Here is a 27,364-nt window from a genome sequence, read left to right on the forward strand (position 1 = left end):
CTGTCCGGCCGCCTCGGTGCTGATCCCGCCGCCTCCCACAGGCCGCCAGCAGCGTTGAGGGGGCACTATGAGCGGGGGCGTCTACGGCGGAGGTGAGCGAGCCTCCGGTTTCGGGCTCTCAAGCCTGGCGCGGCCTCACCTGCAGCCCTGCGCCCCGAACCGGCGCGACCCAAGCTTTGGGCACCTGGGGCCTGTCACCTCGACGCTCGAACGGGTCCAGCCCCGGGTTTGGGTCCTGCGCCATTCCTACGTTCGGTCCTCCCCAACTCCCGCACACCTGGCCCAGCCTCTCCACCCTTCAACCCGCCACCGTCCAGCCCCCGGCCCCTTCCTTGCCAGCAAGGAAAGTGGCCCTGAACAAGGCCACTGGGCAAGAAGGGACTCTGGAAGCTTGACCCCCCCACTGCCAGGACCCCGGACTCCACGCCGAGCTTCCACCTGCCCAGACAAGGTTGAAAGTGGCGAGACTATGGCTCTGCCTTGACCTCTCCTCGGAACTATCCGGGGGAGAGAGTTTGGGAGAGACCCCCTCACACGCCTGTCTCCCCGCACAGATGAGGTGGGGGCGCTGGTCTTTGACATTGGCTCCTTCTCAGTCCGCGCTGGGTACGCTGGGGAGGACTGCCCCAAGGTGAGCCTTCCAGCCCCCTTCCCAAATCCTGGGGCCTTCGGGCTCCCCTCCCGCCTTCTCGGAAACGCTGGGCTTTCGTAGCCCAGAGAGAAGCTCTGCTGAGCGGGAAAATGGGAGTAATAAACCCTGGGGCGGGATGAGGGCCCTGCCGAGGGCTTGGCCTGGAGCAAGAAGTTGATTCCTCTCCCTGACCATTCACCCCTCCAGGCTGATTTCCCTACCACAGTGGGGCTGCTGGCTGCGGAGGAGGGGGGCGGGCTGGAGTTGGAGGGAGAGAAAGAGAAGAAAGGGAAGATCTTTCACATCGACACCAACGCCCTGCATGTGCCTCGGGATGGAGCGGAGGTCATGTCACCTCTCAAAAATGGCATGAGTAAGGGGCCCCCACCCACCACCTCCTGACACAGACCTGGAGCCCAACCCACAACCCGGGACACAGCACCCCACACTCACGGAGTTTTCCTTGCAGCTACCCAAGTCCCAGAGATCCCCTTACTGCTTCCCACAGCTACCCAGTTCCCCGCCCAGGGACCTCGCCAAATATCTGGGAAGGGGGCATTTCCACCAGAGCTGTTCTCACTTTCCCTCCCCTGGACTTGGTCTTTCCCCTTCCTTTCCTTCCCTTCCTGCCCACTCTCATCTCTTCCCGCTGGTCTCCTGGCCCCAGTCGAGGACTGGGAGTGCTTCCGCGCCATCCTGGATCACACCTACAGCAAACACGTCAAGTCCGAGCCAAACCTGCACCCAGTGCTCATGTCTGAGGCCCCGGTAAGTGCCTCACCCAGCCCCGAGGGCAACCCTGGGGTCCGCAACACACCTCTCCCCCCAAGCCACTGCCATCAATCATTCCACACCTCAATTTTCAGACTTTCCTTCCCATCACACCCTCTTCAACTACTTTTCCCTCCTCTCTGGTTTAGTCTCCATCCCAGTCTCTCCTCCTACTCTATGTACTCACCCTTCTCCCAGTCAGCCTTATCCACTTTTTTTTTTTTCCTGGTGAAGTCCTCTTTTTACCTTTTAATTTAAATTTCTGTCAATATTATGTATACATATAAAGAATCAATTTTCCTTATAAAGTATGTTAAGGAAAAAACTGCCACTCATACCCTCCTTCTTCCATTTCCCCTTTTCCAGAGGCAACTGCTTTTCTCTCTTTTAGCTTATTTTTGTCATTTTCTTTCATAACTCTAAATAACAGACCTAAATTGCTTTTTTAGTTTAAGGCATTATCTATGAATTTCCAACTATGGAAAATGAGCATTTAGCTCTCTTTCCTTCTCCAGCCCACACTATGCATATTTCTTACTCCCACTTTCAAGTACAGTGTATTTTAGGTTTTTTCTAAGATCAATATTCAGCATTTACACTGTTATTATTATTTATGCTAATCAGGGTTGAGCCAGGCAGTAAAATCTGATTACTTTTTCTTTAATGCACAACCTTTTGTTTTTCCTAAAACTAAAAATTGTCTTGATTATTTTGCATAGCTTTTTATCTACTTATAGTGTGACCCCAAATTATTCATTGGTTGTTTATATTTTTCTCAAAACTTTAATTTCTTTAAGCATTCAATCAGTTTCTCCTTCTTGAAAGAAATCTCTCCAAGAACCCACTGATTTGCTCCACTTTGGACTGGTTGCCTTCTACATAGAGAACATAGCTATCATCCTGACATCTCCCTTCACCATCATCACAGGGAATCCTTTGGCTTCTGTTCTATGACAAAAGTACTGTTACCTGTACCTCATGACTCCTTCTCTTGATTTACTCCATTATTTTCATGGAGCACATCCTTCAATAATTATCCTGACTAAAAAAGTCACAGGAAGCAAACCTTTTGACACCTTGCATATCTGACCATGTTATTGGTCTTAGCTAGGTATAAGCTTAACTAGGTATAAGACTGCAAATGGGAAATAATTTTTCTCCATAATCTTGACGGCATTTCTCCATTGTTTTCCAGCATCTACTGTTGCCATCAAGAAGTCAGAAAACATCTAATTTCTGATCCTTTAATGTATTTTTTTCTGAAAGTTTATAGAATTTTTGCTTTGTCCTCAGTTTTCTATAATTTCACACAATTCCATTGGTTTACTTTCATCCATTGCTTCTAGAGCAGCAATTTTCAACCAGTGTGCCACAAGAATTGTTAAAACACGCAGGACCTGACTATTCAGTCAGGGTCACCAACCTCTTTTCTCTTAGATTGTCAAATTTAAAAATAATGACAAAAGCCCACACAGCGATAGCCACCCAGTGTGAATAAATAAAAATTATACTTCTGTGGGGTTTTTTGGCATGCTGCAGAATTTTAGCAATTAGTTTGTGTGTGCCATGAGATGAAAAAGGTTGAAAATCACTGCTGTAGACATTCAGTGGGTCTCTTCAATCTAGAAACCTGTCTTTCAAACAGTGAAAAAAAATAATTCAGTAATTATTCAATTCAATAACTTATATTACTCATTTATCTGAATTTTTTGCTCTCTCTTTTGGGAAATATTATTATTTGAATTTTATACCTCTTGAACTGGTTCTCTAATTTTTATATCTTTTCCACTGTTATATTTTTCCCTCTATTTCCAAGATATTCCCTCAGTTTTATTTTTAACCCTTTTATTGAGTTTTTCATTTCTGCTCCTGTATTTTTAATTTTCAGCTCTTTTTTTGTTGTTGTTACACAAATGTCATTTTGTAGAGCATCCTATTCTTGTTTCATGGACACAATATCATGTTACATGATAAGAATATTATAAATTTTGGTTTTGCTTTTGAAAGTTTTCGTGCCCCTGCATAAACTCTGTTCTTCTAAGTTGCTTTTTCCCCTGCCCTTTTTGGGAGTCTCTATCTCATTATAGAGGATTTAGATTTATGCAAATTCTTTATTTTCTGCCTATGATCAAGACAGCAAACTAAAAAGCTGATACGAAGGTGTGTAGGGTGGGAGTCGCGTTGACTATGATCTCTGCTAGAAGTTGAGCTGACTGGTATGTTTGATAGGCAGGCTCTGATAATTGGAATCTTTTGATCTTTGATGTAACCCACAGGAAAGTTTTCCACCTTAAGGGAAGTCCTGGCCACCTGCATTCTGAGAACCAAGTGAGAGAATAGGACTGATGTTCTCTGTATTCCATGTGCCTGGCATCACTGAATTCTCCTATTTTAAGTATGGTGTCCTCACTCTCAATTGTGTCAAGTGTTGCACCAGTTCAGAGGTCTGCAGTTTTACTCTGTTTAGAGTAAACTTCCAGGGGGTTTTTGTTTTGTTTTTTGCTGAGGTTAGCATGGGCAATAGCTTAGTGACATGGAAGTGGAGAGAGAGAGTTTAGGGATTTGTTACTTGCATAGCTTTAAACAATCTTTTTTTAGATTTCCCTTCACTTCCACTTCCAGAGATACCTGAAACTACCAATTCCTGAGCCCTATGAGGATTTTGCAATTTAACACATGTTGTTCCTGTTGTTTTTTTTTCCAGTACTGGCTCATGAGTCATCATTCTTGGATCTGTTAAATCAATTACCACTCACCTGATTTCCAACCTTGGAAAATAGGTTGCTGTTTTCCCCTTTCTTATTATTCCCAATCTTTGAGGGTTTCCTTCTCTCATAAAATTCACATGACATAACATTAACCTTTTTTAAAAATATTTATTTATTTATTTTTAGAGCGAGGAGAAAAAGAGTTAGAGAAACATCAGTGTGTGGTTGCCTCTCACGTGGCCCCCACGGGGGACCTGGCCTACAACCTAGGCATGTGCCCTGACTGGGAATCGGACCAGCAACCCTTTGGTTCACAGCCCATGCTCAATCCACTGAACATTAACCTTTTTAATGTTAACAATCTAATACATTCACAAAATGTTGTGCAACCATCATCTCTATCTAGTTCCAAAACATTTTCATCACCCCAAAAGAAAATCTATTTTTATAAAGCAGTTTCTCTCCACTACCCCTGCCTCCAGCCCTTGGCAACTATCAGTCTGCTTTCTGTATGTAGGGTATATCTATTCTAGATTTCTCATAGAAATTGAATTATACAATCTGTGACTTTTTGAGTCTGTATTCTTAGCATAATGTTTTTTGAGATTCACCATGTTGTAGTATATGTCAGTGCTTTAATTTTTATTATGGCTGAGTAACATTTCACTGTATAGATATACCACAATTTGTTTTTCTATTTATCCATTGCTGTTAGTGCTGCTATAAGCAGTTGTGTACAAGATTTGTTTGGGTACATATTTTTAATTCTTTTGGGTATATAACTAAGAGTGGAATTGCTGGGTCATATGCTAATTCAATATTTAAAGTTTTGAAGAACTTCTAATTGTTTTCCACAGTGGCTCAACTATTTTACTTTCCTACTAGCAGTGAACAATGGTTTCAATTTCTCCACATTTTTTCCAACACTTGTTAATTTCTTTTTTTTTTTTAATTATCATTGCCATAATAGTGGGTGGGAAGTGTGGTATCTCACTGTTCTTTTTTTGATTTGCATTTCCCTAATTGCCATTAGTGTTGAGCATCTTTTCATGTGTTTGTTGGTTTTTTTGTGGGTTTGTATGTTTTTAAATTGCCCCTTTATTTTAGTTTTGCTGGAATCCTGGAAGGGAATAAAATAGATGTTTGCATTCAATCCATCATTTTTACTCAGAAATATCTCCAGCTTTCTTACCTCTGAAATGATTAGCATGGGACAAGAAAAGAAATGTACTGGAGACTTGGAGGAGCCTGAAGTGTGTACACTGTACAATAAAGAACACCAGGCCAGGAGTCAAGAGACTATGATTCTAGTCCCAGCTCTACTAAGAGCTTTCTGTGTGACCTTGGGCAAGTCAATATCTTTCTCTTACTTGTGTCTTCTTCAGCTGTGTTTGGATTGTGATCTTCAAAATTCTTTATAGTTATCACATAATAACGATCTGTGTGGGTCAAGGGGACTGACCTGTGTTCCCAGTCAAAATTGTGTGGATGTGCATGGGTCTGTGCTTCTCCATTCCTGAATCCTCCCCTCCTGCACTTTCTCCACAGTGGAACACACGAGCCAAGCGGGAGAAGCTGACTGAGCTGATGTTCGAGCAGTACAACATTCCTGCCTTCTTCTTATGCAAGACAGCTGTGCTTACTGCGTATCCTCTGGGTTGAGCTGCTCTGCCTGGGTGGAGGGCCAGGGTGTGTGTGTGTCATGCAGAGCTGGGGGTGGGGTTTGATTCTATGGAGATAAAGTCCTGGAGGGGCAGGTACTCCCATGAGCCCCATTCCTACAGGGAGCCCCTGTGGTCTAAATGCCTTGGACCCTGAGGTGGCCAGTTCAGCAGTCACTTCCCATTTCTTGATCAGACTGAGGAGAGAGAGAGAGAGAGAGAGCGAGAGAGATGGGCCAATAGACAGAAGGGGCTGGGGCTAGAGAGGAAGGAGGGGTATTCGACAAAGAGCAGTTTCCTTCCCAAACAGCTAATCGGCATGTACTTGTTTATTTAAGGATCTGCCTTGCTAGGCACTGGGGCAATATGGCCTCTAATTTCAAGGGGCCCATAGGACATAAAACCAAGACTAAAGAGAGGCTGGGAGCTCAAAAGGAAGGAATAGAGGGGAAGATGTTGTGACTCAGAAGGAAAAAGTGACAAGGGTCTCAGGAGCCTTCCTCCAGCAGATGGGTCACAAACCAGGAGAAATTTACAGACTGGGAATGAGCTGGACCTCAGGATACCAGAGTGTGACCAGGTCAGACCTGGGTCCCTGCCCTGGCATTTGCTGCTGCTGTCTCTTTGACCTACCAATCCCATGCCAGCTTTGCAAATGGACGCTCCACGGGTCTGGTGCTGGACAGTGGGGCCACCCACACCACAGCCATTCCAGTGCATGATGGCTACGTCCTGCAGCAAGGTGGGGCTTCAGCCAAGGTTGGGGGTGCCTTGGGAGACCAGACCCTGACACCCCCTCCCCTTCTAGGCATCGTCAAGTCACCCCTGGCAGGGGACTTCATCTCCATGCAGTGCCGGGAGCTCTTCCAAGAAATGGCCATTGACATCATCCCACCTTACATGATTGCAGCCAAGGTGGGGCCCCTGGGGCATCTTTGGCACTCACCCTATGACTGTCGGCCCACTGACTCATTAGATATAAGAGTGGGGAACAGCAGGGCCCCCAGAGGACACCGGGTCCAGTTTCTCAACTTACAATCAAGGCATCAGAGATCCAGACAGGCTGAGGGACGTGACCTAGGTCACACAGCCAGCTGGTAGCAGGATATGAAGGGCCAGTGTGGTGAGTTCTGGGGTCCAACACACTCAGGTTCAAGGTCTGCTTCTACCATGTAAGAGCTGTGCGACCTAAACCATGAGATTGAAGTTTCCCAAGCCTCATTTTCTTCCCTTGTAAAGTGGAATAACAGCGCATAAGGCTGCTGTGTCAAATGAGATACTGCATGCAAGGGTGTTCCCTGGACCACCCCATGGAATGTGGCTCAGCAAAGGCCATTTCCTTAAGGTTCTGGTTTCCCACTGTATTTCCTATTCCTCCAGCTTTCTCTGACCCAGGCCTTTCAGATTATCTGTACCCATTGCATGCATGGCTCTCCCCGTAGCTCTCCTCTAACAGGGAAGGAGAAAAACATCTCTTGTGGGCCACATAGCATAGAGTCTAGTGCCTGTTAGCTGCAGAGCCAACAAGTGCTAGAAATGCAGGTGTGGTCAGGGTGGGCTGGGCAAGTGTGGGATGAGGAAGGGTGCTCATAGGCTGTGCCCCCACAGGAGCCCGTACGAGAGGGCGCCCCCCCAAACTGGAAGAAGAAGGAGAAGCTACCCCAGGTTTCCAAGTCTTGGCATAACTACATGTGCAATGTGAGGCACTGAAGAAAGTCCACTGAAACACTCCTCCTTAGCTGCTAGTCCCCCACCATGAATGGAAGGGAAGGGACAGAGGCCCTGCAAGTGGGTTGGGGAGGAGGGCTGAGGAGGGTAGCTGACACTGACCACCTCCCTGGGTTCTCAGGAGGTGATCCAGGACTTCCAGGCCTCTGTGCTGCAGGTCTCAGACTCTCCTTATGATGAGCAGTGAGTGGGGCCTACAGCTGGGCAGGGGAGGGGGAACATGTAGGAAAGACGGCCTGGGGCTCACTGGGGACCTCTGGTCCTTTGTGAGTACCCCAGACAAAGTCTTGCTCCTTCCTGGGTAGGGTGGCTGCGCAAATGCCCACAGTGCATTATGAGATGCCCAATGGCTACAACACAGACTATGGTGCTGAGCGCCTCCGCATCCCTGAGGGCCTGTTTGATCCCTCCAACGTCAAGGTTGGGTTGGCTGGAGGACACTGTGGTGGGTCTGGCTGGGGTCCGTGGATGCCAAGATGTGGGAGAAGCTGGGAAGGGTCATAGGAACCTGGGTAGAGGTGGCAAAGGGCCCAAAACCCAGGTAATCTTTCTCTGCAGGGCCTCTCAGGGAACACCATGTTAGGTGTGGGCCATGTGGTGACCACCAGCATTGGCATGTGTGACATCGATATTCGCCCGGTGAGACCAGAGCCTGCGGCTGGGCAAAGGGGCCTAGGAGAAGTGGGGAGATAGGGAAGGGCTGTTGCCTGTCTGCTTACTCCTCCTCCCTGCTCTCAGGGTCTGTATGGCAGTGTCATTGTCACTGGTGGGAACACACTTCTTCAGGGCTTCACTGACAGGCTCAATCGAGAGCTGTCCCAGAAGACCCCACCGGTAGGAGCCCACCCCCAGCTAGGGCCCTGGACTCCAGTCCTGGGTTAGCCCTTCAAGACCAAGTCCTTCCTTCTTTCCAAACATCTAGTGTTCTGGCCACCAGAGCAGATCCCTCCCCTCGTGCCTTCCTAGTCTTCCCTACCCCTAGCCCGTCCTTTCCCAGAACCCAGGCGTCTGTTTCCCCCAGCCCTCCTTTCCCTACAGAGCATGCGACTGAAACTCATTGCCAGCAACAGCACCATGGAGCGCAAATTCAGCCCCTGGATTGGAGGCTCCATCCTGGCCTCACTGGTGAGTGGGAAGGGGTCTGGCCTGGTTCTGACTGTGTGAAAGGGGCAGCCCCAGTGCCTTACCTACCTTCTCATTTATTCATTCAACAAATATTTATTTTTGAGAAAGGGCAGTTAGTGATCCCAGAAGGGTTAGTGTTCTATCAGGTCACAAATCGGGGAGCAGAGGAACAGGAGAGGTTGGTTGGGATGAGACTGTGGTGGCCTTGTGTGCCAGGGTGAGGCACCCACTGTACTCAGCAGAGAGGAGGCACTGAAGTTCTGGGGAAAGGCTAGGTGATGGTCATAGGCATGTTTGAGACTGTCTTTAGGGATCTGAGTGTGATCTGGATTTGAGGGGACCACGCAAGGAGAATATAATGTCCTGGAATCATAGAGAGTGGTGAAGAGCAAGGGGCAGTTAGAGAAGGAGGCAGGCAGGCTGGTTCTGGGGCTATAAGTGGTGAGTTCACTTTGGACCTGCTGCTGGGGCAGAAGTAAGGTGTTGAGCAGGGAGCTGGAGAGGCAAACTGCATCTGGAGAGTGCCAGCCACACAGAGGGGACAGCAGAGGCATGACAGGACAAGGAGGACATCCACTAAATGGGGAGCCCCCAGGGAGACAAAAACAAGGGTCAGAAAGGAAGACTAATAGTCCGAAGTTAGCTCAGGGCTGAGCATGTCTGCCACACACAGTTATTGTGGGCCTCCTGTGTGCTGGAAGTGGACAGGCAGCCTGGCACAGTCTCTGCCTCCATGAGCAGGGACTGAGGCCCAGATCATTAAACAGGAAGTCACCATGAAGAGACTGTAAGGAGTATTGAAACTTAGATGAGCCCTGGCTGGTGAGGCTCAGTGGACTGAGCGCCAGCCTGTGAACCAAAGGGTCACTGGCTTGATGCCCAGGGCACATTGTGGGCCAGGTCCCCAGTGGGGGCACACAAGAGGCAACCAACCACACATTGATGTTTCTCTCCCTCTCTTTCTCCCACGTTTCCCCTCTGTCTAAAAATAAATAAACAAAGTCTTTAAAAAATTAAAAGAAAAAGGAAACTGAGAGGGGAAAACTGAGTAAGAACTCAAGAGGTAAAGAGGGAGGTAGGGTGCTTGGACCAGGGGGGAGAGGCAGGCAAGGCCAAAGGCAGTGGGCAGACACAGTCGAACATTGGTTTAGCAAGCTCACTTGGGCTCAGTGGCCTCCACTGCGATTGGGGTTTGACTGAGAAGTGGATACAAGAAGCAAGAGAGGAGTGCAGGATGAGGCTCAGGGTGCTAGCTCCTAGCAACTCTGTTTGACAGGAATATAACTTGAGTCACACACATGATTTAAATTTTTCTGGTAGCCATATTTAAAGAGCCCAAAGAATCAGGTGAAATTAAGTTTAAAAATGTATATTTTATTTAATCTAATATATTCAAGATATTTCATTGTATGATCAAGATAAAAGTGGTTGAGATATTTTACATTATTTTTTCTGGACTTTGTCTTCAATATCCAGTGTGTATCTTACATAGAACACATCTCAGTTCAGATCAGCCACATTTCAAGTGCTCAATAACCACACATGGCTAGTTGCCACTCTAGTGGACAGTGCTAGTTTAGAAGATGAGAAAGACCATAGAAGCAGGTTTGAGCCAAACCTGGGGGTAGACAATAAACTCAGGGGTGGATATGTTGAGTTCGAGGTCCTTAGGGACACTCAGGAAGAGGTGTCCAAAAGACAGCTGAGTATTTGGCTCTGTTACTCAGCACAGGGATCTGCAAGAGAAATGGGAAGTTGGGAGAGGGGTGGGATTTTAACTTACGAGAAGTTTGAGAGTAGATGAACTGGTCCAGGAAGCCTTGTTCTGTGAGCCAAGGAGAGAAAAATGGACAGAACCATGTACACAGGCACCAACTTTCAGGCAGAAACAGAGCTACCATCAAAGAGAAGACATGGTCTGAAATGCCCAGTGCAGGAGACCCTCAAGGGGCAAGTTTCAATAGGGAGGTGGGACACCAGAATGAAGACAACTGCATCACAAGTGAGGTGGTGCAGGAATGGTGAGGGTAGAGTTTTCTTGCTAATGAAGGAAGACATGATCAAGATAAAGGGCCAGATGGAGCGGCAGGATGCCTGGTGGAGGAGGAAAGAGAGAGAGTGTGTGTGTGTGTGTGTGTGTAAGCACTCGAGGTAGGGGGCAGTTTCGGGGGTGGGGGGGGATGGGGGGTGGGCGGGGATCAGTTGGCTGGCCTGGGGCTGTAAGTTCCACCACCCAGCTCAAAAACAGGGCCTGGCCCAGGGTAGCGGGCGCACAATAAATACTTGTTGAATGAATGAGCATTATGATTGAACGATAAGAAGTAGGTAGGGTATTCACCCCCAGAATATGAAGGCGTTGTCAGGAGGATGGGGGGTGGGAGTTGGGTTTGGGGAGGGTGTTGCCTGAGGGAGGTCGACCTGAGGATGGGGTGGGGAGAACAGGAAGAGGATTTCCAGGGGCTGAGCCTGCACAGGTGGAATGTGGAGAGGTGCTTCCCCCCACTCCTCCAGGGCTTGCCTGACCGTCGATGTCTCACGCACCCAGGGCACTTTCCAGCAGATGTGGATCTCCAAGCAGGAATACGAAGAAGGCGGGAAGCAGTGCGTGGAGCGGAAGTGCCCTTGAGGGGTCCTTTTTCCCACCCACAGGCCCTCAGGCAGCAGTGGGGGAGGGGACGAGAAGGGGAGGGGAGAGGGTTTCCCCGGCCGGGCCTCCCCAAGTTCAGATCGAAGTCTCCTAACCCTCCCCAACCCCATCGCCCCTTTCTTTTCCCCGCCCCTCGTGTCCTCTTAGATTGTGATGTTTCCGGGTTGAAAGGAGTAAAAATGTTTTAAGAAAAAAAAGTTTGGCCTCCTTGGGGTGGGGAGTGGGTGCAGGGGTCTGGGGGTTGGTAAGCAGAGGGCAACACCTACATCCATTTGTGATCCCACGGAGGACATCGGGCAAGGTATGTGGGCCGGGCGGAGCCGCAGGAGCTACACATGCCTCAGGTTTGAAAGGTGCCTCGATCCAGGGAGGATCAGTCAGCGAGGACCCTGCAGAGCCGCACAGTAAGTCGACCAGCTAGGAGCCCAGCTGGGGTGGGAAAGGGTTGCTGCCGAGAAGCTGCGGCAACTGAAAGGCCGAGGTAAGGGCAGGGCCAGAGGCAGGGCCAGAGGCAGGGCAGGAGTGGGCGGGCTGGAGGTGGGGCCTGGGGTGGGCGGGGCGTCGGTGCTGGACAGTCTGTGTCCAAGCACTCGCGGACCTGCCACTGAGGTGAGCCTGGGCTACGCGGCTGTCTTCCTTCCCGGGGCTCTAAGTGGTGACAGGAATGGGGCGGGAATTCAGACATGGGTGCGCCCCAGCAAATCAGAACTTTTCACCCAACTTGGGCAGGAATTGGGTTTTCCTAGGGGTGACCCCCACACAAGACCCCTGATTCGTTCTGTTCCAGAACTACTCGTCCTGGGGTCCCCGGCCGGGCTTGGGGACCTGTGCCCCCTGCCTGAAATTGTGGGTAAAACTTAGCGGTTTGTGACAGTGATGGTGTTTCTTGGGTCCCCAGACCCAAAAGAAGTAGAAACCCGTGGTGTCCAAGTCCTTTAGTCACGAAGCTGGCAGAAATGCCCAAAGAGGACTATGGATTGTCCAAGGTCACAGAGCTCTGCCCACGCTGTGGCCAGGACTCCTTCCACCACTGCCTGTGGGCCTCGACCCACAGATCCCTGACTCCAGGACCCTCATCCTGGAGCACTTGCCAGTCCTGCCTGGCCATGTGCTACAATTCATGCCCTTCCCTGACCAGCAGTAGACGCCGGAGACCCAATGTCAGTCTGATTCACATGAGACAAGACACCACATAGCTAAACCCCCAGGTCACACCACTGCTGCATCTTCAGCTTAGAATCCCACTGGGGCTGGCACACAGAGAGGACAGCTAATGTAAGATGGGACCTGGGCATTGAGCCTGCAAGCCAGGTGAGGAGGGGCAGAGATTTTCAAGGTGGGGAGCTAGGAAGGGGTCCCCAGGACACTGGGAGGAGTGGAAGCAGGAGAGGGGTGGGGGCATGCATATCTACACCCTCCCTAGCCATCACCACCCCTCCCCCACTCCTGATGGGAACTGGGAGACCAAAGTCTGTCCCAAGGTCAAAAATTGATTGTTTTGCAGGAATGGGGCAGGAGTGGGACTGTGGAAGGATTGGCAGGGGGGAGGACAACCCCTCCTCCTCTAACCTGGGCTGGGGGCCATGTGAGGAAGGCTGGACTGAGGCCAGAGCTGTGCCCCCACCCTTGGGGGGAGCAAGAAACGCCAGAGCTTAGGCTGCCTGCCAAGGCTGATAAGGGGCCCTGACAGGGCTCCCACAAACGGTTTATCATTGGGGGTGGGGAACAGCCCGCAGGACTCAGGAGTGGGCATGAGCATGGAGCCGCTTTGGGGTCTACTCCAGGGAGCGGTAAGACTGAGTGGGGTTGGGAAACACCTTAGGCCTCCTCTCTCAGCCCTTCAGCCCCCTCCCAAACCCCAAGGCTTGCCCCTCCCCTTCCCCCCTTAATCTTTCCCCTCCAACCTTCCCCCTTCTTTACCTTGTGCTTATTTGGTACCCCAAAGTCACTGACCCTATTATTGCCTGGTCCCTCCCTGCCCCCCACAAACCTCTTTCCCTAATCTCATGTCCACCATGCTCCCCACAGAAAAGGTTGTCCCCACGACCCTCTCAGACCATCTACAAGCATGTGGAAGGCACCCAGCAGGGTTGCCCAGAGGAGGAGGAAGAAGACGGGGAGGAGGTTGCTGGGCCACCAGTCCACTTCTGTGCCATGGAGCTGAGGGGCCCTGAGCCCCTGGGTGCTCAAGCTGGGAGGCAAAACCTTGGACTCTGGGCAGCAGCAGGACGAAGGGGTGCTGCCTACCTGGCCCTGACAGCCCTGCTGATCTTCACTGGGGGTGAGAGTCGTTCCGCCCCCACCCTGAAGGGCCTGGGCTGGGGGGGATTTCTGGGGTACAGGAATGGGCACAAGGAGAATATCCATCTTGCCACTCGCCAGCCTTCCTTCTGGGCTATGTGGCCTTCCGAGGATCCTGCCAGGCATGCGGGAACGACGTGTTGGTGGTCAATGAGGATGTGAACTATGAGCCAGGCCCGGACTCCCACCAAAGCACATTGTACTGGAGCGACCTCCAGGCCATGTTCCTGCGGCACCTGGGGGAGGGGAGTCTGGAGAACACCATCAGGTAGGGGTCATCCTATCCCTCAGAAACCCTCATCCTCTCTGCTGCCACCTCTTTTTCTCCTTTCCCAGCACCCTGGTGTCATGGTCTCCCTTCTGAGTCCTTCCACCTGCCTCCCTGGCCTCTTTGCTCAGTGGGCCAGGGGAAGACGACAGGCATTAGAGCTGAGAGGAGGAAGGGCAGACCCTGAGACAAACCTGCAGAGGGCTTAGGTTCTGCAGGCTCTGAAAAGTCTTGAATGCCACCCTAAGGAGCTTGGATTTTGACTCGTGGCAGCAGGGAGCTCTGGGGGGGGGGGGAGGAGCGATCTGAGAAGAGGTATCAGAATCAGGGATCAGAGAAACAAGCAAGGAAATCCAATCGTGGGAGCAGACCATCCCCCATTTACATTACGAGAGAAGCCATACAGACTCAGAGTGCGCCGCCTACAGCACAGCACAGGCAGGCCCGTGTTTCTTTTGTGCTGAAGTCACCTTTGCTTGCTGGGGGGGAGCTGCCGGGTAGGTCCACAGAAGAGGTCATGCCACCAAGAGCCCTCTTTTAGGTCAGAAATAGTTTTTCAGCAGATTCTCCTGGGTTTTCTAAGTACAAAACCATGTAAAACTATACATATTGAGAGATGCATAGCTTCTCTTCTAATGCTGGTACCTTTCATTTCTCTTCAATTTTTTAAAAAGATTTTATTTATTTATCTTTAGAGGGGAAGAGAGGGAGAGAAACATCAATGTATGGTTGCCTCTTGTGTGTCCCCCGCTGGGAACTGGCCTGAAACCTAGGCATGTGCCCTGACTGGGAATTGAACTGTGGTTGCTTGATTCCCAACCCCGAGCTCAATCCACTGAGCTACACCAGCCAGGGTCTCTTCAATTTTTTATTAAATTGGAGAGGACATGAATTTAGGTAACAATGACAGTAGATATCCTTACCCATTTCCTGACTGTCGCTGGGATGTTTTTATAATACTTTGTTACGGGATGTGAACCTTGCTGCAGACTCTGGAAAGCTTTTTTTTTTTAGATTTTATTTATTTATTTTTAGACAGAAGGGAGGGAGAAAGAGAGAAACATCAGTGTGTGGTTGTCTCTTGTGCATCCCCCACCACTGGGGACCTGGCCTGCAACCCAGGCATGTGCTCTGACTGGGAATCAAACCACAATCCTCTGGTTTGCAGGCCTGCGCTCAATCCACTAAGCTACACCAGCCAGGGCTCGTGCTTATTGGTTTTAGAGAAGGGGAAGAGAGGGAAAGAGAGGGGAAGAGAAACATCTATCAGCTGCCTCTCATCCCGACCAGGGACCTACCCCACAACTTTGGTATGTGCTGTGATCAGGAATGGAACCTGCAACCTTTGGGTTTATGGGATTATGCTTCGACCAACTGAGCCACACTGTCCAGGACTGGGATTTATTTTTTATTTTTTATTTTTAATGATTAGGAAAGGAGGGACAGTTATGGAATTTCTTTCTAATATTTTTCCAAAATGTATGGAGATGATCACTTAATTGTTCTTACCATGTTTATGTAGTAATTTGTATTAATACATTTCCTTTTCTTCATGAGAGCAACACTAAACGTGATCACTCTCTTTTTTTTAAGGTTTTATTTATTTATTTATTTTTAGAGAGGGGAAGGGAGGGAGAAAGAGAGGGAGAGAAACATTAATGTGTGGTTGCCTCCTGTGTGCCCCCTACTGGGGACCTGACTCATGACCCAGGCATGTGCTCTGACTGGGAATCGAACTGGGGACCCTTTGGTTCATAGGCTGGCACTCAGTCCACTGAGCCACACCAGCCAGGACTAAACATGATCGCTGTTGATATCATTGTATCTGCCTTGCTAAAAGACCTAAAATCTGTGACATCAACAACATGAGGGTTTGTTTTTTTTTCATCTTCTTGAGCCACACTTGGCAGTATAGGTACAGGCCGAGCAGGTGGATGGTTTGACAGGTCTAGGGGTGAGGTATCACCCAGGGGATGCCATCAAAGGGCAAGGAGGCAAGAGGGTAGCAAGTAGTGAAGTGACTTTCGGTCGGATGGGGAAGGGAAGGGAAACCAGGAGCTGATGATATGCTCGGAGAAACTGGACAGTCTGGAATATTCAGTGAGGCTGAAGAGCAGGTATAGTAAGGGCAGAGGAGTAAGCTGGAACCTAGAAAGCTCTAGTCAGAGAGAGAGAGTCAGAGAGGATTCTGGAGATTATAAGATTTATCTGATAAACTCTGTCCTAAATTTTTTGGAGTCTCCAGCCCCTACCACAGTGCCTGGTACTTAGTAGGTAAGTCCTCCATGGATAAATATTCTGGAGATGGAGTTCTAGGTAATGACAAGATCCAGGGTGTGGCCAAGGAAGTGGGTGGCTGGACTGGAGGTGACATTGATGATGCCATCCATTCATGTATCTAACCAATATTTTGAGCATCTATTATGTGGCCGGCTCTTGGCTAAGTGGCTGGAGGGGATGTAGCAGAGAACAAAACAGTCTGGATCTTGCCCTCATGGAGCCTATAGTCTATTCAAGGAAATCAGTGCTGAAGTTATAACCACACTCATGGCTGCATGAGTATTACTGGACTCATGGTTTTGAAGGAAAAATAAAGATGTGAAGAGTGACCATAACCCAGGGATCCTAATTTAGTTTGGGGGTCAGGGAAGACTTCCTTGAAAAAGTGAGAAGTTGAGACCTGAGGGGTTAATTGGTCACTAGACAAAGAGAAGGTGGAAGAGATTTTAGGCCAAAGACTATCACACACAAGGGTCTGAGCCAGGAAGACGGTGGCCTGTTGGAGACAATAAAAGAAAGTATGGCTGTTGGGGTGGATATGGATCAGGCAACAAGGGTCTTACTGGCTACATGAACTTCTTTGGATTTTATTCTAAAAGGAATAAGTGAGAACTAAAGTTTCAAATGATAGAGTATCGTGATCAGATTTGGGGTAAGGGACCTTTCTAAGGTCAGGTGCAAAGAAGGGAGCTCATACCCCTGAGACCATAGCCCAGTATCCTTCTTGGTCACTGAGGGTGAAAGGGCTACATTTCCCCTGCTTCATTTCCCCTCCCTACCCCTGAGCGTTCCTCCCCACTCCCCTCGCCCATAAGCACCTCATCTGACATGTAGCTTTGTCACATATACCATGTTTTATGTGCATGTGTAGATTTTTTCAAAACAATGTTTGTGTAAAATGCTATACATTCATTACATTAAAATTTAAGCAACACAAAAAAGTTTTAAAAAATCACTCCAAGAGTTAGTATTCAGATACAGCCACCTCTAGTGTGTGCTTTTATTTACTTATTTTAAAAAGATTTTATTGATTCATTCGAAAGAGAGAGGATGAGAAGAAAGACGGGGAGAGAAATGTCCATGAGACAGAGAAACATCAATCGTGGACTGTGATAGTCCTCGAGAGAGGTGGGAGAGTAGTGGCTGAGACTAAGGTGTACGTTCACCTGGATTTTGAAGCAGTGCAGAAGCTTAGTGGATCATGGTGTGAAGAGGAAAATAGTAAGCCAGATGCCAAAGTCCTCAATGAAAGCAGACAAATGACCGATTGGCTAGAACGATTTCCAACCTTTTCGTCTCATGGCACACTTAAACTAATTACTGAAATTCTGCTGCACCCCAGTTGAAAATCGATGGGCTGGAAGACAGCAGCAGTGAGGAGGAACAGAGTCGGAGGGCACGGGCTTCAAAGGGAAGCATTGTACCAGAGGAGAAGAGGTCAGAAATGTGAACAGTGGGGCCAGGGTCATGCCTCCACTTCAAGCCCAGGTGGAAAGTGAACCTGAGCCACCTTCGGGAGCCCCACAGGAAACCTGGCTTCTCGAGGGAGAGCAGCGTTTCAGCCAAGGCCGGGGGTAGAAAGGATATTTAGTGACAGTGCAGAGGAGGGAGGAGTTCATTGCCATGGAGAGGGCACAGGTGGACCCGGTTGACAGGGATCCCACTGTCCCACTGGGGGACTGTGGCAGAGTTGCGATGGAAGAACAGGGAGAGTTCAGATGACAATAGACTTGCTAGACAGGTAGGTGGTGACTAGGGAAGAAGACAGGGTGAGGTCTCCAGTGGGACTAGTAACTCCATGATCCCACTGGGAAGGAACCTTGGTGTCAGGTGTCCTTGATGGGGGAGATGGAGAGCCCTGTCTCTGCCAGTTAGCCCTTTAGAAGACGTTTTCGTGCCTGGGACAAAGCACAGGGCAGAGTGCTTATGTGTGAAAGAGAAAGTGGATCAGAGTTTGGCCTGAGCCAGGAAGAACCTATGGAATGGTGGTCAGGACCCCTAGCTATTGGCAGCTAATTTTTTTTTAAATTATTTATTTATCTTTAGAGGGGAAGAGAAGGAGAGAGGGAGAGAAACATCAATGTATGGTTGCCTCTCGTGTGTCCCCCACTGGGAACTGGCCTGCAACCCAGGCATGTGCCCTGACTGGGAATCGAACCGCGGTTGTTTGGTTTGCAGGCCCACAATCCACTGAGCTACACCAGCCAGGGCGACAGCTAATGTTTTAAGCACACGGAGGCCCTGCAGTCGATGCGTCACAGCCCTGGTGATGATGGGATGGATGGTGATGGCTTAGGAGCCCCTCACAGCCCAGGACCCAGGGCCACTCCACTTATCTGGCATCCTTCCCCTCACAGCCCAGGACCCAGGACCACTCCACTTATCTGGCATCCTTCCCCTCACAGCCCAGGACCCAGGACCACCCCATTTATCTGGCATCCTTCCCACCCGCCAAGGCTCCTCCAGGAGCTTAGAAGTCCTGGCCCTTCTCCCCTCCCATGCACCAACCAATTCCACCTCTCCTCGCTCAGGCAAACCAGCCTAAGGAAAAGGGTTGCCGGCTCAGCCGGAATGGCCGCCCTGGCTCAGGACATCCGCGCTGCGCTCTCTCGCCAGAAGCTGGACCACGTGTGGACAGACACGCACTACGTGGGGCTACAGTTCCCAGACCGGTGAGTGCGTGAGGGTCGAGAGGTGGCGCACGTGGGGTGCGGATCGCTCACCACCCCCACTCTTTAGGGCTCACCCCAACACCCTGCACTGGGTCGATGAGGCCGGGAGGCCTGGGGAGCAGCTGCCGCTGGAGGACCCGGACGTCTACTGTCCCTACAGCGCCACGGGCAACGCCACGGTGAGCGCCTCCTGCCACGCCCCCATTCCTTCTTGGCAGAGGAGGGATGCCTTGAGCAGGCCTAACAGACCTTCCCACCTTCAGGGAGAGCTGGTGTACGCCCACTACGGGCGGTCGGAGGACCTGCAGCACCTGCGGGCCCAGGGTGTGGAGCCGGCAGGGCGCCTCCTGCTGGTGCGCCTGGGGGTGATCAGCTTTGCCCAGAAGGTGAGGGTCCTTGATCGGGGGCGGGAGAGGGGAGAATGGAGCGCAGCAGGGAGGGTGCAGGCTGGGGAACCCCAGGATCGGATAGCGTTTAGGAGGCCGTTAAAGGGAGAAAAGAACGGAACCAAGTGGGTTGTAAGACAGCATTGGCGCGAACAAAATCAGGAGGTCCTGAACGGAGAACAGAAACACGGGGAAATACTGGGTACTTCGGGGTCTGAGGCTGCCAGGGCACTGTGGGAGGGCGTGAAGATGCGGGCCAGGTGCCCACAGCCTCTCTGGATCTACAGCTGCAGATCAAAGGCTGTGTCATTTCACTTTTACTTGCTCTTCCTGCCCTTATAAATGTTTTCCCTGGGAGAAAGAGTCCTTTAGCCCCTTCCTTCCCTAGGTGGCTAGTGCCCAGGACTTTGGGGCGGGAGGAGTTCTCATATATCCCGACCCAGCTGACTTCTCCCAGGACCCACACAAGCCAGGCCTGTCCAGCCAGCGGGCTGTGTATGGACATGTAAGTCTGGGGGGAGCTAGCAGTACTTTCCTAAGGTCCCAGGGCTACACCTTCTGGCTTGGGATGAGGCTGGCACACGTTTTGAGAGCCTAGCCCACAGTTTCAGAGTGGACACCTCTCACCTCACAGGTGCACCTGGGAACTGGGGACCCCTACACACCTGGCTTCCCTTCCTTCAACCAAACCCAGTTCCCACCAGTCCAGTCCTCAGGCCTTCCGAGCATCCCAGCCCAGCCCATCAGTGCAGACATTGCCACCCTCCTGCTGAGGTGAGGGGCATGTGGGGACCAGGAGAGGAGGCAAGTCCATGTTGCCTCTGGGTGAACTAGAAAAAGGTGGCTGTCCTGAGGGGGCACTGCCTCTTGCCAGGGCCCGCAGTTTGGTGAGTGGAGCTCCTGCTGATATCACACCCAACTCAGCGGGCACCCTTGAGCAGGACACAGCCTGCACCACTACCCAAGGCAGCCCTGACCACACTGCCCCCCTCAGGCAGGGTACAGAGGCAGAGAGCAGGAGCCAGGTGGTGGGAGGAAGAGAGAAGAGTGGGCTTTGGGCTCTTCTATAGCCTGAGCCTGTCTGCCCCTCCCAACCCTTTCTACCCCCACCTCTCCAGGAAGATTGACGGTCCTGTGGCTCCACAGGAATGGCAGGGGCGGCTCCCAGGCTCCCCTTATCGCCTGGGCCCTGGGCCAGGCCTGCTCCTGGAGGTCAACAACCACAGGGCTTCCACTCCCATCAGCAACATCTTTGGCTGCATAGAGGGCCGATCTGAGCCAGGTGTGTTTGCTTGCCCAGGCTGTGGGAGGGGAGCTGCTTACAAACCCTGACCAGAGATGGGGCCCAGAGGAGGGAGGTGACTTTGGCTGAAGTGGAGGGTGTGGCAAGGGTTAACGGGGAGAGAGTGGCAAGTTGGGGCTGAACTGAGACTGGGGAGGGCAGTAGTGAGATTTCAAGGTCCAACATGGTCGAGACAGAATAGGCCATTTTGCAGTCGTGATTTGTCTAGCACTGGAGGTGAACAAGCATAAGCTGGGTGATGTTAGAGGATGAAAGGCAGGTCAGGTCATGTAGATGAGCCTTGCAAGCACAGATATGGATGGCAGTGGGAAATCAGAGAGGTTCCCCACTCAGAGTGGTTGAGCTGATTAATGGGGTCACAAGAACAACCTGGGAGGAAGAGTGTGGTACGGATAAGCACTGAGGGAGTGGCACAGGGAGTCCGGTGATGAGGCTCAGGTGAGGATGCTGGTGGTCGTAGCAGGGCTAGAGAGATTAAAAGGGGAACACCTTTTAATCAGCGAGACATGACTGACCTGGGAGATAATGGAGTCAGGAATGACCTCAGGCACCCCACTAAGGAACAGACAATCCAGGCAGGGCCAAAGGGAGGAGGGACACTCTCTTGAGTCACAGCAGGGGGTACACACATGTGAGGGGCTGAAACAGAGACTGGTTGGGGGCCTGGAGAAATGCTGGTAAGGTCCTGTGAGCACCCACCTTTCCAGGGTGGAGGGAGAAGCCTGTGGGTACTGCCAGTGTTAACAGGTGGGCCCCAACATCCCTTCCTCCAGATCACTATGTTGTCATCGGGGCCCAAAGGGATGCATGGGGCCCTGGAGCAGCCAAGTCTGCTGTGGGGACCGCCATACTGCTGGAGCTGGTGCGGACCTTCTCCTCCATGGTGAGCAACGGTAAGGTCAGGGCCTGGGCTGGGCAGCCAGGGCTAGGGCTGGCCTGAGTCGGGATGGGGCAGAGAGGCAATCAGCGCGGCCCAGGCTGGAGTGTGGCCGCTCAGACCTGGGCTCCAAACCTGGCAACTCATGTCATGCATGGCCCTGGGAAAGTGACTGCGTCCCAATTTCCTCTTCTAAACATGAAAGTAGTAACAGTTCAGAGTCTGAGGGCAGGCGAAACAGGAAACACACGGGCCCAGCCCATGTGTAAGCCGTTTCCATCGCTGTTGGAGTTGAGTCTGAGCAGCCCCAGGTGAGAGGGGCTGGGCTGGGTGTTTGATGAGAGGGAGGGAGACCCCAGGGAGCCAGGGCAGAGGAAGACAAAGGGGGTCTTTGCTTGGCCCCCAGTGGAGCCCATCCTCCCTCCCTGCTTTGTCCCCAGGCTTCCGGCCTCGAAGAAGTCTTCTCTTCATCAGCTGGGATGGAGGTGACTTTGGAAGTGTGGGCTCCATGGAGTGGCTGGAGGTAATGAGGGTCCTGGGCAGGTAGGTAAGCAGTGGGGAGATGTGGAGAGGGGCTTCATACTCCATTCACCTAACCCGCAGGGCTACCTCAGCCTGCTGCACCTGAAAGCCGTAGTCTATGTGAGCCTGGACAACGCGGTACTGGGTGAGCAGGGGCAATGCCACCATCTGGACCCCCTCAGGTGCACCCCTGCCCTTGGGATCAAGCCCTGACCTTGGCCTCCTCTGCAGGGGATGACAAATTCCATGCCAAGACCAGCCCCCTTCTGATCAGCCTCATTGAGAACATCATAAAGCAGGCAAGAGTCTAGCCAGGAGCAGGGAATGGAAGGAAACTGGTGGAGGGGTGGTCGGGGCCTGACTGTGTCCCCAACCCTGCCCTCAGGTGGACTCTCCTAACCACAGCGGTCAGACCCTTTACGAGCAGGTGCTGTTCAACAATCAGAGCTGGGACTCAGAGGTGTAAGTTAGGACAAGGCGGGAGGGAGGAAAGAGGGGCCGATGTGGGAGGAGCCTGAACCCACAGAGCACTCTAACCTGCTGCCCAACCCCAGGATCCAGCCACTGCCCATGGACAGTAGTGCCTATTCCTTCACTGCTTTCGCGGGGGTTCCAGCCATCGAGTTCTCCTTCGTGGAGGTGAGACTCCCTGGCCCCGCCCAAGAGCAGCAGCCCCTCAGCCTGTCGGCACCGTGCCCCTGCACCAGCACCCTCTGTCCCCGCAGGATGGCCAGGCATACCCGTTTCTGCACACAAAGGACGACACGTATGAAAACCTGCACAAGGCGCTGCGGGGTCGTCTGCCAGCCGTGGCCCAGGCTGTGGCCCAGCTTGCAGGGCTACTCCTCATCCGGCTCAGTCACGATCACCTGCTGCCCCTCGACTTTGGCCGCTATGGGGACGTGGTCCTCAGACACATCGGCAGCCTCAACGAGTTCTCTGGGGACCTCAAGGTCCAAGATGCCAACCCTGCTCACGCCTTCTAGGGTTGGGGGACACTATATCCCCTTAAAGTGCTGCCCAGGCCAGGCTGTCTGATCTCTCCCACCCCCACTCTCCTGGGAGGGGTGGGGCTAAATCCCCTCTAGCAACCTGGCCCCTTTACTCCTGCCCCAGTCACCTAAGCCCCTCCCAAGCCTCCCGGATTTGCCTCCCCACCCTCAACCACACAAGTCTTCCCTCTCCCTTCATTCCGCCCCAGCATTCTGTCCCCCTGTACCCCCCTACTCCTGTCAGACCCAGCCTGGCTCCTAGACCCGTGATCTGCATCCTAGGCCCGGTCCTGGCTCCTGCCACCAGCCCCAACCCGTGCCTCTGCCCTCAGGCTCGCGGACTGACCCTCCAGTGGGTGTACTCTGCGCGGGGAGATTACATCCGGGCGGCAGAGAAGCTGCGGAAGGAGATCTACAGCTCTGAGAGCAGCGACGAGAGGCTGATGCGCATGTACAACGTTCGCATCATGCGGGTGAGGCCCCGCCTCTACCCTTCCCCCATCCCCAACCTCCCCTAGCGCGATCCCCTTCCTCTCTCTGTTCCTTGCACCTCTCTTTACATTCTCTCGATCGATCGCTGTCCTGGGGCACTTCCAGTCCTGGGCGCAGACTGCTCACGGGCCAGGCTGGAGTGACCACCGAGGAAAGCCCGGTAAAGTGTTGAAAGCGAAGGGGAGGGCCAGTCTCTTGGCAACGGTCACCTGGCCAACATGTCAGGACTGGGTCACTGCCCCCCAACAGACACACACAGTCCCCCACACTGCTTCCCCACCACCCTGGAGAGAAAAAGCATGCCCACAATGGCTTACCGTACAAGAGGCACAGGGTTATGCCACTGGAGATGCAAAAGTTTTAAATTCAGAGCATGGAGAGCTCTCTTCCTTCTGGCAATGAGATGCGTGAAACCTAGAAAGGCTGCTTGGAGGAGGTGTCACGTGGAAGTTATACGAGATCTTATTCTCTGAGCAATCTGTCCTGCTTAGCTTTAGTACTTTTCTATCTGTACCCCCCCTCCAGTTCCAACCCCTCCTCTTTCTTCCATGTCCTCACCCAAGAACTCCATGTGGCAACCCTTTGTCTCAGGACATGAATAGGTAAGGACTGTAAGAGTGGGGGAAAGCCTATAGGGCAAAATCATAGCAGGACTATCCTCACTGAATATGGGGTGAGCAGGGAACCCACAGTGTTCACGTGCACAGTTTTGGGAGAACAAATCTGCTCCTTGCAGGTTCATGTCCTTTCTCCCCATTCACTTTTCCCGCTTGCATTCCTGCCCGTTTCCCTTGACATCACTCACTCCTCCTTTCTGTCCACAGAGCCATCCCTCTTGCTCTTTCGTGCTCACTCCTTTCTTCTGGTCTCTCATTCTCCTCTCCTCGGTATCCTCTTCTTCCTTCTCCCTTTCCCTTTGTCCCCTCCACGGAGACTGTGACCCTGTGGTGAGACAAGAGATTGGGCATGGTTCAGCCTCACTCACAGATCTTGCTTCAATTCCTGCTGTGCCAGACTCTAGGAACACAAAAAGACACCCCCTACCTCACCCCGAAGTTTCCCCCCAAGGGATAAAACCATCTGTGTGTAAGGGATCGAGGTATTTAGACTCAGGCTGGAAAAGAAAGACTCAGTATTTCAGAATCTGCAACACAGGGCTAGGCCAGACCCAGGGCACTTTGTGGCTCTAGGCCAGGGGTTGGTAAGCTACAGCCAGAGGGCCAAATTTGGCCAGCCTTTTTGTAAATAATGTTTTATTGCAATGCAGCCATGCTCATGGGTTTTTATATTGTCTACAGTTGCTTTTGTGCTACAGCAACAGAAGTTGTGTAGTTGCAACAGAAACATTATGGTCTGAGAAGCCTAAAATGACTACTGTCTGGCTTTTTGCAGAAAAAGTTTGCTGACCCCTGCTTTAGACTGTGACATGGCCTTGAGCAACAGACAGAACTTGAGTTGGTGCAAAATGAAAAGGATGTTTTAGGGCAGAGAGCCTGAGAATAAGGATGAAGCAGCGAAGTGGGGCTTGACTTTCCCTGTAAGCAGTGTGTGGACCAGCACAGCCCGAACAGAGGCCCTGCAAAGAGCTGAGGGGAGAGGAGTGCCCGACGGCGAGTTAGGGACCAACTGTGGGGAGCCTGAAATATCAGGATAAGAACGGAGTTTTTAGGGCCTGGGCATCAGGGAAGGTGGTTGAGCAGGGAGGTGAAGTGAGCAAAGTGGAGTGTCGGGGGAGATTTGGCCAGAGTTGTAAACGGCCTGAAGAGAGAATGACGCTAGCTCTGGGTGAGGGTGGCAGGTGGCAGCGTGTGCCACCTGTGGGTGAAGTGACTGCACCGATATGAGACATTTGGAAGTAAAATGGACAGACTCGGTGTTGAGAGAAGAGGAGAATCACAGCAGTTGCCATTTATTAAGGGCTACCATGTGCTATGGCTTTGCTTTCTCAGGAGTCCCCCAAATTCTGTGAGGTTGCTAGTATTGTACACAGAAACTGAGGCTCTGATGGGTTAAGTGATGTATCCGAGATCTCAGTAAATAGTAGAAACCAGGCTGCCTGACTCCAAAGTCTGTGCTCACCCCACTCACACTTACCTTTGAGGCTGAGAGCCTGGCATCTGAGGAAGACCATGCTGTTCACAAGAGAGTGTGGGTGCAAGGGTCAAGTTTTGGAAGAAGTTGGTGCCCACATGTGTGAGGCTATGTCCAGGGCCCCCTGCCTGCCCCAGTGAGGAGGCCCAGGAAGCTGGAGGGCAGGATTCTAGTAGATGATTCACCAAGTAGAATTGCCAGCTGTCCCCACAAGGTCCTGGTTGAAGTTAAGGGCATGGATGGGCTTTTGAATGAATGAGGCCTTAAGAAGAAATGAGGGTGTGAGATCACCCTTGGAGATTGATTATGCTGGGTGGTGCTAGGCAGTGGTGATATCTTAAATATCTTCCCCTAATGATTCTAATATGCAGCCAGATTTGAAGATCATTGGACTGTAGGTGAAGAGAAGAGAAGAAGGTAGACGTTAAATGGTGGGCCTGTCCTCAGGGGGAGCAGAAGGAAACAGAGAGGTGGGCAGAAAGGTGGGAGGAGAACTGGCGTAGGAGCAAGGCCATCTCGGGACAAACAGAATCTGAGTCAGAGGGTGAGGACAGAGTCGGGCACTTCATTAGGACTGGGCTGTCCCCTTGACCTTTGACTTGGGGCTATGGACATTGGCAGAGGTGAGGCGGAATGTCGGGGTGTGGGAAAGTTAGGGACAGCAGGGCCACAGACTGTTCTCTGAGGTTCTAGGCAGGGAAGCGAATGTTGAGAAGGGAAGGCTGGGGAGAGGGAAATGCAGACCTGGAGGTTTAAGGGAGGAGAAGAAAGGGGTTTGGCCCAAAACACAGCTGCAGGACGAGCCCTACTAAGAAGGGATACTAGTGACATGCAAAGTGGCCACTCCCGATTGGGTGGCCAAAGGGAGGTGGGACTTAAGCTGCTCGACTGTGTTTATTAAGCTGGTACTAGGTTCCAATATCGGTTTGTTCAGGCCTTCACTCAGGGCCAGAGCCCGACCCTCCATCTGATGGCCCTCTCTGCTCAGGTGGAGTTCTACTTCCTGTCCCAGTATGTGTCACCAGCCGACTCCCCGTTTCGCCACATCTTCCTGGGCCGCGGAGATCACACACTGGGCGCTCTGCTCGACCACGTGCGGCTGCTGCGCTCCAGCGGTTCCGGGGCTCTGGGGGCTGCCTCCTCTGGGGTGATGCCTGGCCTGGGCTTCCAGGAGAGCCGCTTCAGGCGCCAGCTGGCCCTGCTCACCTGGACGCTGCAGGGGGCCGCCAACGCACTCAGCGGGGACGTCTGGAACATAGATAATAATTTCTGAGGGGGGAGGGTCACAGGCCCCTGCCCCAGGCCGAGAGCTCCTGCTCTTCCCACTTGAGCGACTTCTGGGTGACTGGGCACCACTCATTGCTGACCAATTTTTTAATTAGCTCTTCCTGTCTCCTAGTGGTCCAATGTAAAATACCCACGCACCCTTGGCTCTACAGTGTGGGAGCAGATGAGCAGTGCCTTCCAAAAGGAACCGTCACACAGCTAATCAGATGGCGGCATCTGCTCCATCAGTCACAGCCCCTTGCTCTTCAGGAGCTGGGTCCCTCACACCTAGGGATCACTCTGGAAAGTTTCCTAGGCTCTGGGAAGCTGTCTTGGTGTGAGAGATGGCTGGGACCTTATGGCCAACACGTGGTGTTTGGCAAGAGGGGCTGGAGTTTAAACTTCAATAAACCACCTGGGCATCTGTTGTTTATAAACACCTTTGTGCTTCTTCACCCTCATTCCACCCAAGCGCCCATTACTTAAGACCTTCCCCGGGTCTTAAGTAGAAAGGGTTGGGGAGGATGCAAGTGGGAATGCTGTCTCCGTGGAGAAAACTCTGAGATGTTTCATCATTATGGAAGGAATCTGTTTAAGGAAATTGGGACTGCCCGGTCTCCAAACCCCACCATGGATAGGACAC

The 27,364-nt window shown here is 51.7% G+C and overlaps 2 protein-coding genes across 9 annotated transcripts; both read left to right on the forward strand.

Moving 5' to 3' along the window:
* ACTL6B (actin like 6B) lies at positions 1–11,482 on the forward strand. Of its 4 annotated transcripts, XM_037134999.2 has the most exons (14): positions 1–92; positions 555–631; positions 839–1,004; positions 1,299–1,399; positions 5,659–5,756; positions 6,419–6,513; positions 6,580–6,686; positions 7,380–7,469; positions 7,621–7,682; positions 7,805–7,919; positions 8,058–8,138; positions 8,238–8,333; positions 8,538–8,624; positions 11,170–11,481. In XM_037134999.2, exons 1-14 carry the CDS (start codon positions 68–70, stop codon positions 11,248–11,250), a joined length of 1,281 nt encoding a protein of 426 aa, XP_036990894.1. In that variant the 5' UTR covers positions 1–67; the 3' UTR covers positions 11,251–11,481. The 4 variants fall into 4 exon arrangements, with proteins under 4 accessions (XP_036990894.1, XP_036990895.1, XP_053511285.1 ...); XM_053655310.1 differs by lacking the exon at positions 555–631 and having other exon boundaries at positions 3–92; positions 11,170–11,478; XM_053655311.1 differs by lacking the exon at positions 1–92 and having other exon boundaries at positions 799–1,004.
* A 351-nt stretch (positions 11,483–11,833) lies between these two features.
* TFR2 (transferrin receptor 2) lies at positions 11,834–27,162 on the forward strand. Of its 5 annotated transcripts, none has more exons than XM_037134958.2 (20): positions 11,834–11,880; positions 12,413–12,582; positions 13,001–13,061; positions 13,300–13,552; positions 13,654–13,840; positions 18,652–18,792; positions 18,860–18,971; positions 19,056–19,178; positions 19,567–19,683; positions 19,813–19,952; positions 20,297–20,460; positions 21,255–21,374; positions 21,799–21,881; positions 21,962–22,025; positions 22,112–22,179; positions 22,266–22,342; positions 22,435–22,519; positions 22,606–22,833; positions 23,205–23,345; positions 26,444–27,162. In XM_037134958.2, the coding sequence occupies exons 3-20, from the start codon at positions 13,023–13,025 to the stop codon at positions 26,726–26,728; spliced, it is 2,427 nt and encodes an 808-aa protein (XP_036990853.2). In that variant the 5' UTR covers positions 11,834–11,880; positions 12,413–12,582; positions 13,001–13,022; the 3' UTR covers positions 26,729–27,162. The 5 variants fall into 5 exon arrangements, with proteins under 5 accessions (XP_036990853.2, XP_036990857.2, XP_036990855.2 ...); XM_037134960.2 differs by having other exon boundaries at positions 11,863–11,880; positions 12,410–12,582; XM_037134962.2 differs by lacking the exon at positions 12,413–12,582 and having other exon boundaries at positions 11,842–11,880.
* The last annotated feature ends 202 nt before the right edge of the window (positions 27,163–27,364 follow it).

The sequence above is a fragment of the Artibeus jamaicensis genome, unplaced genomic scaffold, assembly GCF_021234435.1.
Source record: "Artibeus jamaicensis isolate MK-2021 breed Jamaican fruit bat unplaced genomic scaffold, CSHL_Jam_final contig_956, whole genome shotgun sequence".
NCBI classification, from domain to species: domain Eukaryota; kingdom Metazoa; phylum Chordata; class Mammalia; order Chiroptera; family Phyllostomidae; genus Artibeus; species Artibeus jamaicensis.